The sequence below is a fragment of the Typha angustifolia genome, chromosome 7, assembly GCF_048772165.1.
Source record: "Typha angustifolia cultivar Huaian chromosome 7, ASM4877216v1, whole genome shotgun sequence".
Classification (NCBI taxonomy): domain Eukaryota; kingdom Viridiplantae; phylum Streptophyta; class Magnoliopsida; order Poales; family Typhaceae; genus Typha; species Typha angustifolia.
Genome location: NC_133245.1, coordinates 3,893,919 through 3,911,356, shown reverse-complemented (window position 1 = coordinate 3,911,356; position 17,438 = coordinate 3,893,919). Strand labels below are relative to the sequence as shown.

Here is a 17,438-nt window from a genome sequence, read left to right as displayed (position 1 = left end):
TTCAAAGTTGTGGTGCGTTATGTTTTTAAAGTAAGCTATGTTTGAGTTTTGGCCCATTATTCAAATACTTATGGCATAGTATTCACATGGGCAATCCCCAAACTAGCGTTGCGACGACACGAATGTTGCGATTACAAGACAACTTCACATGGAGCTTTTGAAGGAAATAAAAGACACTAAGAATGACCAAAAGATAGGGTTGACAAACCATTATATTCAAAAGCAAGAAAATACAATAAAGCCGACAATTTGAACAAAAAAAGCCCTATTAGACTCCAATACTTATAACCTTGACGTCCTCATCAAGGTCTTCTGATGACTACTATTAATCGACGCTTGAGTTCATCTCGATTTGCTTGTCAAGTTATTTAGGTACTCTTGGACTTTTTCTCCTTTATGCCACAGAGTTTCTTCAAGTTCGCAACTAACTTCAGATATTTGAAGATTCTTCCATTTCACCAAGTATTCGGTCCCTTCAGCACCGTTGGGCAAAGTTGGCACTCTGGCTGCTAGAATGGTGTCGAGTTTCCTATGAAGCGACGTTGTTGTGGGGTTTGGCCGGTTTGACATGGTGCTAGTATATAAGCCAAGGAGAAGCTTGGATGATTATGGCGTTGACAGAAAATTACACCTACGATTGTCCAACCCGATCTTTATTCTATTAATGTTATTGGCTACAATTTTAATGTATGCTTCAAAAAATATGTTTATTCATTTGATTAAATCAGCACATTTTCTTTTGCTGATGACATGCACCGAAGAACTTAGCTAATGTGATGCAAGTAGGGCCGTCAAAAAAAACTCGTAGGCTCGTGAGCTCAGTTTGAACTCTAAATGAGCCTAGCCGAGCTTAAGTTTATAGGGTCGAAATTCTAATCGAGTCGAATTAGAGTCAACTTGCTTGAGCTTGGCTCAAGTAGGCTTGATATATAATATATGAAACAACTATATATATGTGTTTGTGTGTGTGTATACATATAAATATTATAGATTCTGTCCAGCACAGTTGGTTAACGTGATTTGTTTTAAGCAACCTAACGGCCGAATCCTAGCATACTCCATTTATTTTTGCTATTTTTTTCGATAAGGAATTTTTAGTCTTTAGTCCCATATCAAAAATTTATAGGATTCTTATGCCCTTATAAGCATCATTCCCTCTATTGCATCAAATTGGCTTAAGTGGATTAAAATAATGGTATCAAATTGACTTAAGTGGTTCCACCAGGTTAAGGAAGATGGACAAGAAATGTAGGAGGAGCTTGCAGGAGGAAGGAGTGCTGGGAAGGAAAGAGGAGGATTCCATGAAAGAATCTTTCCTCTTGGCCGATGGTAGAAGATGAGTACAGAGAAGAGAGAGCAGTTTTTTTCTAACTCATGCAGTGGGGTCTCTTTTTTGTTAACTCCCTTCCCTCCTTTTTACATGGTATATTTATAAGGGGTATACTAGTCATTTGGCACATTCGGTCATATTTGTTTATCGTTTCATTTAGATCTAAAGTTTAGAGGGGACATTGTAATAAAAATAATTTAGAGGTCTCTGTGAAAATAGGGTATAATTTAGGGGTGTAAACTGTAAATACTTATCTACATGTTCAATATCTAAATCACATTTTATACTAGTTCTCCTTGGTTGTATTATTTGTTGATGTTTCTATGCAAGAAGCAATACTAGGACCCAACTATGAAGCCATAGTTGGAAGCCAAACTACATCACTTTGAGTCAGGAAAATATAAATAACCTATGAGAACATAATTTTTGTTTCAAGGGTGGATGCAGTTCAGGCTTTAAAATAATCTATATACGCCACTTTCAATCATTTTCATCTACTTCAATGTTACTGGTTTGAAAGTCCCAAACCTAAGTTATCTATTGGAGGAAGTCTAGACTCTAGAGTTGTCTTTACTTAGTGTCTTCTAGGACTTGCAAAAGTAAAATGTGCTGTTCACTTGAGCCTACTGGAATTTGCAAATGCTGAAGTTGTGAAAATAGGTTCTTTTGGCATATTAATAATACATAATGAGTAAGGCAACTCTTGGTGGAATGAAGTCAATATTTAAGTCCGCTGTTATAAATTAAATTGAGGTCATATTTCTTTCAGCAATCAATTTGTTATTTATAGCAGATCATATAATGAGGTCCGCTTCGTAGGTTTTAGTTCCTTAATTCAAATAAGTTATCTATTATGCATGATCTCTGACTTCCATAGATATGATTTGTAGTTTCTTCGCTGCGGTCTAATTTGTATTCTTTAAAAAAAAATCCTGTGGTTGGTTTCTGTTGTTTAAATGATAGTGCACCAAAAAGTATGTGGTTGCAGTTCATGCTACATTAATTTTCAGGCTGTTGTCATTATTCAATTTATTGCTACTGACATGTAAATAGATTTACTGTGACAATAGTGATAATGTTCTTATTCTGTTGTTTTTTAATCATCCTAATCCCCTTGTTGCCCTGTGACAAAGAAACCAGCTTTGAGAACTGGTTGCAGAATGCAGATATTTTCTCATTCCTGCTAAGAAAAGTATACTTGATGAGTTGATGTGAATTTGGCTCCACAAGTAGATATCTTGATTGCTAGTTTATCTGAAATTTGCTAGATAAATGCAATGAATGATAAATCTTAGGCACCACAGCCATTTAAGCTTTCCATTTTATTAGTGTCATGAGAACTGTGTCACCTCTCTTTTGATTATCTAATACTAATACCAAGATAGCAAAAGGGTGTTTTTTGTTGTACTGATATGAATTGGCAAATTCAAACCTTGAACCTGCCACATTTGTAACAAAAGGGCGTCAATCTTTTGACTAAAGGGTGCATGCCATATATCTAATCAGTTTGTTATTTAGTTAAATCTTTTCTTTACTGTTTGTATCTTTGTATCTGATAATAGAACTTTAATAGGAATGGAGGTCTAACAGCTCCATTTCAATTCACTAATCTGAGGAAACACAGCAAGCGGCAAGCGGAGAAGGAGGACGCGAACCAGCCGAAGACTAGTCGAGCGTTTGAATACCTGGACTGGCATCTGAACATTGGTTACTTCACTCGTTTGAATGTGTTCAAGACACTCTTAGTTGAGATCAATAGATTTCGATGCGTTCAAACGTCCATCCAAGCTGGTCTAACGCCCGACAACTAGATCTTTGGTTAAGTTAATTTATTAAGAGTCTGATTATGTTTGGGTTTCTTTTCTTTTCTTAAGTGATTAGTTTGATTGGAAATATATGTTGCTTTATGTGAGTTAGGGTAAGAAATAAAGTATTATCTTCTCTTTGAAGTCTAGCCAAGGAGTTAGAGTTTATATATTTCTTCTCTTTTTATCCAATAAAACTGATGTGGTATTACTAATAGATCTATCGGGTCAAATCCTATCAATTGGTATAAGAGCATTTGTGCCCGATTGAGAAAAGTTTGTTCTTTAACTCATCGCAAGGCTGGGAGAATGTCAATGACACGGGTAACATTGTTTGAGAACCGTCTAGGTGCACTGGAGTTGACTCTTCATCAACAAGCAAAAAAATAGTTGGAATTATAATTAGCCATGTACCTTACACAAAGCTTTAACAACTAATTTTCTAAATCCACAATAATTAGAAATTTAATATGAATAACTAGCTCCAAATAAATATACTCCAACAATAATGAAAATAACTAAATATCACCACTAATGTGTCTCCAACCAAATTAAAGTATCAAATAATTTAGAATATAATAACTAATATAACTGAAAGGGAAAAAGAAAATTCTCAAGTAGAAGTAGAGTCCCGGTGCATCTCACTCAGTTGTCATACTAATCAGTATCTGAAATCATAATTTTCAGTTTTGGCCAATCTCGATTCTGGTCGAAACCAGCCGTTTTGTTGGTTTCTACTAGGGCCTGAATCTGGCAAAAACGGGTAGGATCCGACCCGGACCCCACCCCTCCACTTGCCTCTCTTTCTCTCTTTTCTCTCTTTTTCTTTTTCTCTTCTTTCTCACTTCTTCCACCGGTGATCGAGTAGATCTCCGACGATCTCAACCTCCGGCGACCTCAAATGAGTTTTTTTATTATTTTAATTTCTCTCATTCCCTCTCTCTTTCTCTTCCTGCACTGAGTAGATTCGATAACCTCTACTGTTGCTGCTGCGACAGCAAGCACCAATTGTTGAAAGCTTGAGAGAGAGAGAAAGGCAAGGGAGAGAGATTGGGGGGAAGAAGTAAAGAAAAAAAATGGAAACCTTATCTATGTGAGTAATTTTTTAGTAAGTTTTGAATTTTGAGATTGGGGAAGGAAAAAAGGAGTTCGATGTTCATCAAAATTTTTAATTTTAAGTAAGTTAATACATTTTTTAAGTTTTTAGACTTCATATGTAATTTTTATTTTCTTATTTTTCTCTCATTTTTTCTAAATTTTTAGAATTTTTTCTATATTTTTAAATAATATTTAGAATTTTACGTAATTAAAAAAATAGTCATATCCGATACAAGCGGTCGATACTGCTGATACGGTCGATATGTATCATTATTTTAGACGGTCGATGCCGATTTCAATCCCAATACTGGAAACCTTGCCTAAAATATTAGGAGAGTGATCTTATGAGCCATCAACTACCGATTTCGATCCCAATATTGAAAACCTTGCCTAAAATATTATAAGAGAGATCCCATGAGCCATTAACTACGATTTCCATCCCAATACTGGGAACCTTACCTAAAATATTAGTAGAGAGATCTTATGAGCCATCAACTATAGCTCCGCGAGTAGAATTCACTTAAAATTTAAATAAATCCAAAAGTCATAGACATGATTTTAAAAAAATCTCTAAATGCAACAATATATAATATAAATATATACACTAAGCATGCTTGTAACAACAATAATAATAACTATACAAGGAGTAATAGTGTAAGTCATATCTCATAATATGCTTATTATCATTATGTTAAGTGTCTTAATATTAATAATGTCATATATCTCAATTGAGTTATGCTCTGTGAATCCACATCATCCAGAAGTTATTTTGAGATAGCACTCGAACATTTTCCTCATAATTGATCCAATTAAGATCACTAGGAAGTATTACTATGTGATAAACACATCTTATTTTTTTCCCTGATGGTCAATAGAAGGTGTTATTATATAATAAACTCATCATGTATCTTTCACTAACTGTTGAGAGACATTAAAGTTATCGCAGAAAGTCATTCAACATTAGGTATTTACAATCTACTTTATTAGACTCTAATTAAATGTGTGGGGTGGGAAATAACTCACCGGTGAGTTGAGTTATGCTCTCTAATTGCTCCACCAGTTCTTCGACTCTTTGATCCGACGACGCAACTCCGACAAGAAAGAAAGGAAAAAGAGAACGAGGAGAAAGGAGCTGGTTTAGGGTTAGGGTTTTATATTTATATTAAGAGTTCGACTTGAATTCAGGTATAGGTCGAAAATTTTGCATCCACCTCCTCATTGCGTAACGGGCGAGAAGAGGGGGCAGGTCATGGATCAAGATGGAGGGGAGGTTGGCGGCCGCTCCTACTAGGGCGGTTGACAGCGCGCCCAAAATTGGAGGAATTCAGTTTTGAGTCATCTGTCAAAGGATTTCTAAAGTTCTCGAGCCTATAGGTTGGATATTTAATGCAGAGCAATTTTTTGTCTACCAAGGAACACAACCAGCAGAGAGGGTGACGCTTATTGTGCTCCACCTACAAGATGAGGCATTGTAATGGTTTTAATGGTTTAATGAGCTTTATAGCAAATTGGCCAGAGTATACTAGGGATTAGCGTCGAGTTTTAAGCCATCAAAATATGATAATTTTGATGAATCCTTGAAAAAACCATGACCATTAGTGAGTATAAGAATGACTTTAATAAACTAGCCTCGAGAGTCTACATATGGATGGAGTCGACGCTGTTGGCTTGCTTTATAGGAGGGCTACAAGAGGAGATACAATTGAAAGTGAAACCTTTCAAACTTTAGACGATAGCTCATGCTATGGACTTAGCATCGATGCACAAGGATTTACTAGTAAGAACAAGGCGGATGCAGGATTGATGACCGGGGATTCTACCCATGCTAACTGCGAGGTTGAGTCCGACGATACTCACAACAGCAAGATCTTGGGCTGAGTCCAATGGGGGCTCAGCTGGTAGGCGCGGTATAGTCTTTGACTCCTCTAGGTAATTATTTTCAGCATTTAACTTGTGAGTGGATGCGAGAGCGACAAGAAAGAGGCTTATGCTTTATCTGTGACAAGTTCGTTTATGGACATCAATGTAAAGGAAAACAACTAGTCATTCTCGTGGTCAAATCAGACTTCGACAACTTACTTTGTACAAGTCCTTTCGTTCGCACTGTGTGGATTGGAAGGCGGCTAGAGCCACCCTAACAGACGAGGCAGAATCACTGGAGATGACCTTGTATGTTTTATCTGAGTGTGTGATGCTGTGAACTCTGCGATTGCAGGATCCTTGAAAGGAAGGCTAGAGTCAGTGTTGATTGACAATGAAGAGTACTAATAATTTTGTGGGCAAGTCGATCATCTGGAAGCTTCAAGGTAAGATAGAGCCTTCTACCCAGTTTTCATATTAATGGCTCACGAAAGTAGGCTAGAGATTTATCTTGACGTGGAGAGAATATAGGACTATTGCTTCCTTGTCAATATGTATCCCTTGGGATTATAAAGCTTTGATATTTTCTTGAGAGTGCAATGGCTGCAAAGTTTGGGAAGGTTGCCTTTGATTACGGAAGTTTAACAATGGACTTTAAGATAGCGGGAAAGAAGTACCAGCTGCAAGGAAATATAGGGGCATGCCTACAAATGAGAAAAGTGAACTCAATGAATGGGGAATCATACAGCAGGAGTATACTTGATAATGATGGCAACTATGGCATCAAATCAAACCACCAACAATAGCAGGAACCTTTGGGATTTGGGTCAAGCAGTTCGGATGTCACAGAGTGCCACCAATTGATGGGAAGGATTGTCATTGAATGATGCTACATGGAAGGATTTTGAAGATTTGAAGCAGCGGTTCTACATCTCAACCTTGAGGACAAAGTTCATCTCCAAGGAAAGGGGAGTTATAGGAACTGAAGTCTAATCGCTCCATTTCAATTCACTAATCAGAGGAAACACAACAAGCGGCTAGTGGAGGAGCAGGCGAACCAGCAGAAGACTTGCCGAGCGTTCGAATACTAGAATACTTTTGGCCAAGAGCAATAAATTCCAATGCGTTCGAACATCCGATGGCCAGATCTTTAATTAAGTTAACTTATTTTAAGAGTCTGATCAGATTTGGGTCAACGAGTTCAAGATACCTTTGGCCAAGAGCAATAAATTCCAATACGTTCAAACGCCCATCCAAGCCGTTTGATGCCCGATGGCCAGATCTTTGGTTAAGTTAATTTATTTTAAGAATCTGATTAGGTCTTGATTTATTTATTTATTTATTTTCTTTCCTTAAGTGATTAGTTTGATCAAAAGACTATATATAGGTTGCTTTATGTGAGTTAGGAAAATACATAAAGTATTTAGCTCTTCTCTCTCGAGTCTAGCCAAGGGGCTAGGTTTATTAGTTTATTCTCTTTTTATCTATTAAAATTGTTGTGGTATTACTTGATAGATCAGTCAGATAAGATCCTATCACATTTGGTGTGAAGTAAGGAGATCAGAAGAAGCTAAGGTACATGTATAAACTATAGATTGCAAATTAAAATCTAGTCTTTGCATCTGATATAAAATATCTGTATACCAAAGAACCATAAGTCCAGTGCTTTGTTGCCTATGCATCAAGTAATTAAAACATTATGCACTATATTTCTAATAATATTGTATTGTTAGGATGATTTAGTGCATGATAGATAGGAATGAATGCTCATGATTTCACAATGTAAGTCTTTTAGACCCTTTTTAACAAGCTAAGTATGCCAATTTTGAATTTACAACCTCTATATTTGAAGTGAAGGCTACATAAACTCTCTAGTTTACAATATGTGCTTTAATAGTGTGCAAAATTCTCTAGCTTACATGTTCTTTGTATTATCATGCCTTTTTCCATTAATTATTAGTTTATTGGAGTCAGCAGTGCAAAGTCAATGTTAGACCATCCAAATTAAAGATACTTAATTACTCTTCATCTTCGTTGCATAAGAAAAGAAAATACTATAGCCTGAAAATATCCTACCTTCTACCCTTACATCAGAGGTGTCATGATGAATGATACATACAGAATTGGAAATTCATATATTTACTATTATTATATTAGCTCTTAGCAAGTTATGTACCCTTAACAAATCGCTCTTTTCATTTTAATGCCTGAAAATTATGGTTTTCTTGACGTTAAACTTACTATATTTGAAGATTGAAATCTATGGTGTCAATATATGATATAGAGAGCTCATTGTTGATATACGACTCTCACTTACAATTTTGGAGAAATAATTGAAGAGTGCATGTGTGCATGTGAGTATGTATCGATCATCATCATTGTCATCTAATTATCTTCCTAGTAATATAGGCTTTTGGCTAGATGAGAAAGCCAAGGAGAAGACTCCAAAAGAATTTACTTTTTTTTTTTTTTTTTTTGACTGATTGTCAACCTGAGGAAGTACAAGATCTGTTGATGCAACAGTCAAACCAGAATAGCTGTCCACATGGAAAACAAAGGTTAGCCAAAGATAAAATACCAGAAACTAATTGAGAACAACATTTGCTGCATACAAGATAGAAGGCACCAGGCTGTGATGGCACTAAGGTTTAATTTTTTTGTTGTATACTCATAATAATTGAATAATATAGCTAACCTATTTTTATTGTTAGTGGTTGAATTTTATAGACATAGTATATTCATACCATGTCTATTTTTTTTTCCCCTTCAATTCACTGATTAGTGGTTTTCGTATACTTTTTGTTGGTGCTCACTGTAAATCTAGATCAGTTCCCTATGTTTCATAATTTTATCTGCTAATCGTTTAAGCAGTACTTTGAAATCTTGTTGCTGCCTTGGGGATCCTCTGGCCTTAGTTTATATCTTTGTGGATCAATTTGTTTTAAGATAAGATGTTTCCTGTTGTTTGTGGATAAGGCTTGTGCCCGTTTGTTAAGGTCCACATGTTTACACATAAGTTGCTGCATGTGGTATAGTTGTATATGAAAAGAATAAAGCAGTGAAGTCCAACTATGCAAATTGCATTCTGTTCCTTGAGAATATTAGCTTGCCTTTCTTGGCCATCCCCACTTGCATTCTGTTTCCCCACATCAATAATTTGGTCCTTTATGCTCAAGAAAGCAATGGTAAACAGTGATGAAACTGTCATGTAGTCTGACAGTTTACAACTCCTCGTCAAATTCTATTTATAGTCATGGCAATCTTTTGGAGCTGGGAAATTGACTAGCAGTAAACTTTGTTGAGCTTTGCAGTTCTTTCTGTGACTTAAAAACTACAGCTATGATTGCTCAAATTCTTTTCCTCTCATATGCTTTTATGTCTGGCTTGAGCTTTCCTAAATTTAGTGCAACTTCTGTAGAAACCTAAGAATATATGCACTGATTTCCATCCTAATCATGTGATTTGTGTTGTCTTTTTTTTTTTTCTGTTGAACATTAAGAAGAGTAACGAAAATATGGTCTCAATCTGGTTGGCATCTCTGATGGGTCAGTCCATCTTTACAGAACAAACAGAGTTTGTCATGTAAAGCACTTGACTCAAGAACAGAGAACTGCCTTTGTCATTATTGTACAAGCAGGACCACCCGTCACTGTAGTAGCATTGAAGATTAGCAGAAGTCTCTGTATCAGCTACTTTAGCCCAAACAGCTGAAGAAGCTTTTCAGTGTATTTAGTGTCATCAAAGCCACTTGATTATTTGATACAACAAAAAACTAGTCCTTGTTGATCTTATGTTTTGCCTAACAGTTCTATCACATGATATACTAACTGTGTTATGATATACAAGATGTTGCAGTAAATTCACGTAGGAAATCTACTGATTTGGTATTATTTGTTGTCAGCAAATATTGGTATAATATCTTACTCTAGTTTTTCTAAGAGTTTTCTGGCTTTAACTAGCCGCATTTCTGATTCTGATATGATTTGACCATAGAATTGTTCCTTTCTTTCTTTCTTTCTTTCTTTTTTTTTCTTCTTCTTTAATTATCATAGAACAAAATGATTGCTGTGCGACTTTCCTTTGGAGATGCCCAAAACAAAAATAAAAAATAAAAATAAAAATGTGGCACAAAGGTGTTGATCCATATTTACGACTACCAACTCTTTGGGAGTAACCAGACGTCACATGCCTATGTTGGAGGGTCCCGGTGGGCAGGGCGGAATACAAGTTTCGACTCTTCCTGGCGGTGGTATAGCATCCATCTCCCATCTGGTTAAATAATCGACTTATATTTGCTCGATTGTACGGTAACCACTGTTTCCCGGGCTCAGGCTCACCTTATTTATTAACAAATAATAATAATAATAATACCAAAGAAAAAGAAATGGATTAAACAAAGGACCCACAACTGTTCCGTAGCCAATTACCTCCTACTCAACCCCTGGCCCACCAGTAGGGACCTCTGCTAATAGAGTAATAGAGGAAGGGGGGGGGGGTGGGGGTGGGGAAGTGCATATGCCATAAATAAATAAATAATTGCTTTCTTTACTCGAAGAATCAAGGAATTCTCTTTCGAACTCATGTTTGGTAATAGTTGTGCCCCTATTCCTGCCTATTTTTGGGACCTGCATGTGTCCTTTGGCTTTCCCCTCCCTCCCCACCCAATCACTAAACTCCTCGCTGTCTATGAAATCCCTTCAGCGAGCAGTCGATGGTCATTTTTTTCACAATCATGAGCACACCAACTATGTCCATCTATGTGTCACATAAATAAATAAATAAATAAATAACAACACCAACAATAATAACCTCAATCCCTCCCCCCTCTGCCGCTCCCCCTCTTTTAGCTAGCCAAAGTCCACTCCCCTCCTACAAAAGAAACCCCAACTCAAAAAAGGGAAGAGAGAAAGTAAGACATGGAACCTTCTCCACTACTACCACCAGTAACGACACCGGCACCGGCAACTTCTTCTCCAGTAGACCTCGCCCTCACCCTCTCCTCCTCCTCCTCCTCGTCGCCGACTTCGTCCTCGTCTCTCTCTCCTTGCCGCGACGGCAAGGACGTGCGCCTCTTCCCGTGCCTCTTCTGCAACAAAAAGTTCCTGAAATCCCAAGCTCTCGGCGGCCACCAAAACGCCCACAAGAAGGAGCGGAGCGTGGGGTGGAACGCCCACCTCTACATGCAGCCGACCCCAATCCCCACCCAGAGCCCAACTCCTCCCCCCTTCCCCATCTCCTCCCACGCTTGCCGCGCTCTCGACCAATCGGATGCCTTCGCCTCCTACGGAGTCCCACGCTTCAACTCCCACCTCCCCCTCTTGCCCACCACCGACACCTCCTCCCACGACGAGCTGATCGACTTGCTCAATTGGCAACGCGGGTCCCACCCTCGGTCCGTAGTCGTCGACGAATTCACCAACTCCCCCGCCGCCGACGACAGCCACCTCGACCTCTCCCTTAGGCTCTGAAAAAGAATTAAAATATATCCTTGTAGCTCCTTTGCTTATCTTTTTAAGTTTTTTTTTTTATCTTTTCTTTTTTTCCTCTTATCTTTTCTTTTCCTTTCCTTTTTATCTGATCCATGTGTTAGTAATGTTTGTTGGTGGTGTTTATTGGATTTGGATCGTTCGGAGTTGGCGTTGGCGTTTGGGGTTCTCACGGCGATAGAGAGGAGGCCCAGAATTAAGAAGAGACATGAGCATGTGATAGAGGTAGCTTTGTGTTTGCTGGGTGGGGGCGGTTGGTGTTATGGAGTGGGTGTACGTTTCTCTGGGAGGTTGTTACATCAATGTTCCCCTCCCCCCTCTCCCCACCCCCTGTGCCCTGTGCCTGTGCCCGGTGCCCTGTGCCCTGTGCCCTGTGGTGCCTTCTTCACTTCCATCCCTCAATTATATTTTTACTCTTCACACATTTCATTCCTATGGGAGACTAACAACTCTCTATCTATCTATCTACTATCACTCATGGACGTAGATGGTAAACTGTCAACTCTCTCTCACAGTTCTTTTCTTCCCTAAATATCGAATAAAATTAAGCTCAAGGTGAATATAAGAATATTAGATTTGGTCTCTCTCTCTCTCTCTCTTTTTCTTAATTGACATTACCTGGTTGGATAGTAGATCCTCAGCTGTCTCACTCTCTCTCTTGCTCTCTCTCTCTCTCTCTCTCTCTCTCTCTCTCTCTCTCTCTCTCTCTCTCTCTCCTGGTAATTTTGGGTTAAATAATTGATCTACAAACTCTTTGTTTTAAACAGGCAAAGTCGTTTTCATAAGCAGGAATTCAAAACCCTATCAAGGTTTTTCTTGAGGCCTAAGATTAGATGTATAATAATTATATTTTTACGATTGTTTACTGTTCATGTAACCGATATATTCAGAGAACATGAACTTTCTTTTAATTATCTGAATAAAAAGTTTATCACACGTCATTTGCCATGTTAGGTCGATCGCTGTAAAAGATTAATGCTTAGTATTGTAACGTTAATGGCAATACTGTACTAAAAATCTGAGATTAATCATGCGGTCCCAGATGTTTTAGTTGAGGAAATTTATGAGAGCCATTGGTTCCAAGCGTGGTTGCAACCACAAGGTAACTGAGATGCTTCCACATCCGATAGTGAACTTTATAAATATACCTCGATGGGATACGTATCCACTTTCTATGAAGTAGATTGTGACTAGCTAAATTCCCCACCCAGCAAGTTGTTCTAAGTTCTATCTATCCAGCCCTTATTTATTTATAGAGAGAGAGAGAGAGAGAAATAATTTTATTTCAGTACAGTGAAGAAAATAAAGTGTTTTTTCTTTTCTTTTCTTTTTTAAATTTATGAGCTTGAAGGGTAAATTAGGTTAACTCTCTCCATCATATATAGGTTTTATAGTTAAGCCTAACCTAAGACTCGGTGGCGGGACCTAAAAGAGAGTAATTGTCACTGTATAATAGAAACTATGGATAATTATTAATTAAATGAAAAGAAACAAACTTTCTTATCTCTATCATCCCACTTTGCAAACAATTATACTCTCTTTTTGAAAAATAAATTATAAGGTCAAATGTTAATTATAGAGTAGATAAATAGATCAAACTGCTAATCATAAACTAGACAAAATAGATAGAGCTGAGCCAACCTTTTTAAGAAATAAGTTGCTCTTGTTAATAGTTAGGCCTTTAAAAAAGTTAATTAAAAAAATAAATTATTTTAGATATAATTATCTAGGCTCTATTAAATTTTAGTCAATATACTAAATTATCTAAATTTTAAATTAAATGCTTTGCCTTCAAACTAAATATTACTGAAATATTACTTGGAGCTTTCTGTCGGCAGAACTGCTTCTGTATAAATTTTTTTTATAATAATTATTTAATTGAAGTTAATCAAATGACCTTTTGTTGTCAGAATGAAAGAATGACTACCAACTCTCTCTCTCTCTCTCTCTCTCTCTCTCTCTCTCTCTCTCTCTCTCTCTCTCTCTCTCGTCCCACTTTGCACACGATTGTACTCTCTTTTTCTTTTATTTTATTAATGAAATGCAAACAATTGTACTTGGAAAGGGTGTTCCCTTCCAAGAGCCATCAACGTCACGTGGACTTTCTTGGGCACACACCTGCATGCGGCTCGGCCCTAACTCTACAGTTCCTACTACTTCTTCTACTTCTACTACTACAATCCCCCACCCCTCTTTCCCGACTGCTGCTCTACAATTGCCATTAACCCCCCCTTACACCACTCATCAAGTTCACTGCATCTGGAAAAGTTTTCAAAGTTTCTGAGAGAGAGAGAGAGAGAGAGCGCGAGCGAGATTAATCGTAAATATATTTTTTCAAAAGAGAATGGAAGTGATGACTTTCTGGTTGTTGTTGGACTCCTGTTGAATGGAGGGGGATTTGACGTATCTGCCACGAGTCACATCCATCCATCGAGTTGGGGGCCGGAAGTGGGAAAGATAATTACACTTACTTAGGCCCGTGGATTCGGGTGACGTTGCCCAGATCTGCCCTTCCTCTAGATTTTGCCACTCTCTCTCTCTTTCTCTCTCTATCTCATTGTGTTGTGTTGTGTTGTGTTGTGTTGGTTGTCCTTCTGAGCAACTGTGTCAAGGAGAGCATCTCTCCTTTACTTTGTGCGTAGCTTTGGGTTCCAGTGGTCCAGATTTCGACACGCGATCCGAATCTCCCAGCCTGCCCCGTTGTTGCTATTAATTCGCCTCTCGCTCTTCCGATCCCCTCTCTGGGATCTCCTTGGACAGTTGCTTCTAATGGCCACAACACTATCAAAGTATCAGTTCCGATTAAAGGTAGGAATGTGGATCATAAGGATCATTGTGTCTTTGACTGCTGCATTCCCATGGAAGGGAAGGGGAGGCGAGGGCCCCACCATGGAGTGACCATTGTACTCTATATTTATCTACTTATTTATTTATCTTTTTCTCGTGATTTGAGAATCTCAGAATGTTTGAAGGCTAATAAATTTTCTAATTTTAATAGCAACAACGACAAACCAAAAAAAAAAAGCTTTCTATCCTATATATATTAAAAGTTATATATATATATTTGGTTAGTTATGGTCCTATTAGATGTCAGCACGTAAATAAAAGTTAAAACCATATTACTTGTACTTATACCCACACTACACCTTAATCTAATGCATGAGGGTTAGAACTTTAATTATTCTTCTGCCACTAGGGTAGGGGTTGGTTTACTCTATTGGGATACTTATCCGTGAAATGAAAACGGACAACATTGTTATAGATTATAAAATAATAAACTTCAGAACTCTTCTCTCTTCCTCATTCAAAACAACATATATATAAAGAACACAAGTAAATCTTGTCCCCAAGTTTCTACAAACATTCTATAAATGGTACAGATGTGTGGCATCATCCTATATATGGAACCTTGTTGTCTTCCACTTTGGGTGTACATACAGAGTTGTTCAACTCTCTTGCCATGCTTATCCTTAGAATTGGAAAACGACAATCCTGCTATAGATTAGAAAAATAATAAACTCTACAACTCCAGAATCGAAGCCAACATAAATAAAACAGGGAAATCTTGTCACCTGTTACCAAGTTTCTATAAACTTTTCTATAAATGGCATAGACATGGCATCATCCTCTATCTATCTATCTATCTATATATATATATATAGTGTGTGTGTGTGTGAACAAAAATGTGTTGAGAGATCCAATTGAGTTTTTATAAAACTAGCCTTAACTTCTTCTTCTTTTTTTCTAGACATTTTCATATAAAACCAGGATAGATTCAATTAAGTCCTGACGCATATAAAATACTAATCAGATAAATGTCTTAAATGTAAGAAGAAGAAGAAGACGCTGAAGATGTTAGCGTTTTACTGACAGCTATAGTAAATATATGCTCTATCTGAGAGTGAGCAGATTTGGTTAAAAAAATAAAAGTAAATAAATAAAATAAGAAGAAGAACCTCCTCAGATCCAATGGGAAAGAGTTGTGGAGCTTAAAAAGTTCCTAGTCCTCTTTAGTGGTAGTTATAAGCTCTGTGGCCTAGACGTAGGACTTATCTCAATCCATGATCCATCCTTGACCCAATTGCCTTACCTAAAAGAGGCATCAAAGATACGATAAAAGGAATAGCTCTCCTGTTTGAGCTTTTTGTGGAATCATCATGGCTGCAGCCTTTTCTTTTCTTTTTTCTTTTTTCTTTTTTCTAAGCTAAAAATTGGCATCGAAATCTTTACCTACCTCCTCCTCCTCCTCCTCCTCCTCCTCCTCCTCTAAATTATTGTCCTCCTAGCGAGCATCGTGCGGCCGTTTTGATACTCCTCCGTTTGGACTTTAGTTCCCACCTTTCCTTTCTTTTTTCTTTTCTTTTCCTTTCTTTGTCGCCATGATCTACCCTTTCTTTTGTCCAAAGATCCAGTCGTAATAGTATATTTGTCCTATAAACACACTGTTTTTAGTTGCGACTTGTCCAATATTTTATATAGTATCTTTTCTTTTTTCTCTCGCTCCCTCTCTTTTTTAATATTATCCACTGCTCATCCAACTACAACTATTTCGACCGCACTCGATGTCACGAGCCACAGAGAGGACCCACATATCAATGTCGTGGCTCAGATCTTGGACAGGATCCAAACCCATTTGGCACATCTTTCAACCTTGTTCATTTCGGGTGTATATATATAATTGTCGCTAAAATCTTTTGCTTAATTATAATTAGTTTTTATAATAAAATATTTTTCATAAATTATTATTGAAGCTAACAAACATATGTAAATAACTAAAATACTCTCTTTCTCTCGGTTTTATTTTTCAAATTTTAGGACGTGAAATGTTTAGGTTTAGTTACACTTTGCTTCTTTGAACTTTTACTCAATTCTGATATCATTTTATCTTCCTTAATTATGAAAGCGTATAAATTATTCTTTATAATATTTAAAGTGTAACTTTAAACGTACTCAAATAAAAAGTTAGTACGTTTTTATAATTTTAGATAAACAAACTGTAGGTGTGTTCAATATATATCAACGATTTGTGTCTCCAGTGAAATGAATGGACTTTTTATTGTATTATAACATTAGATAAATTTTAGACAATTTATAAATTATTTCAAAAAATTTATGTAATTGCAAAATATTTTTTTATTTAAAATCTAAGTTCCCTTTTAATCACGATTAGTTTGATTCAACAACCAGCAGAACAATATTTTGATAGAGCACAGTGATTTAAGTGATAATTGTAATATTTTAAAGAAACGTAGTCACAATTATAATATTTTGAAAGATTTCAGGGGCAATTATTTAAAAATCCCATTTAGTTTTTACATCTAGGTCCTTGGGTCCAAATACTGCAATATTAGATGAAGGCCCAGCCCAATTTCATAAATGGGCTGATAAAGTTAGTGTGCTTCAGCCCAAGACCATAAGTCTCAACTGTGTTCAGACTAAAACATATACTTTTATTCCAACGATTTTTATTATTTTTTATTTTTCTTAGCCAATGCAATATATATATATATATATATATATATATATATATAGTTCTAAGCCAGAGCTGGCCTATGGCTTATTGTTGTGGCTCCTCCATCCAAATTAATCTTAGTCAACTCCTCCATATTGGAAACAAAATACATGACATAATTCAGACACTAATATTCCTGTCATCATCGAAACATGAACACATGACTCGTTTATTAAATAGATCAGAATTTATAAATTAATAATTTTGTGTACATTATAAATATATATTTTATGTTTGTATTATAGTTTCATTATTCGGTCAAAACTAGGTTATCGTATTATAAATGAATTGATAAGTCGTCCATAAATATATTAAACAATCTGAGGTAATAAATCAAAGCACAACTG

General features: G+C 36.8%; 1 protein-coding gene across 1 annotated transcript; it reads left to right on the top strand.

The window, feature by feature from the left end:
- Window positions 1–11,009: 11,009 nt before the first annotated feature.
- Window positions 11,010–11,561, top strand: LOC140762140 (uncharacterized). The gene has a single exon (XM_073099760.1). It carries the CDS (start codon window positions 11,010–11,012, stop codon window positions 11,559–11,561), a length of 552 nt encoding a protein of 183 aa, XP_072955861.1.
- Window positions 11,562–17,438: the final 5,877 nt, after the last annotated feature.

Bases quoted from the DNA above. Each gene is read 5' to 3' on its own strand.
- LOC140762140 (XM_073099760.1), top strand. From the start codon at position 11,010: ATGGAACCTTCTCCACTACTACCACCAGTAACGACACCGGCACCGGCA.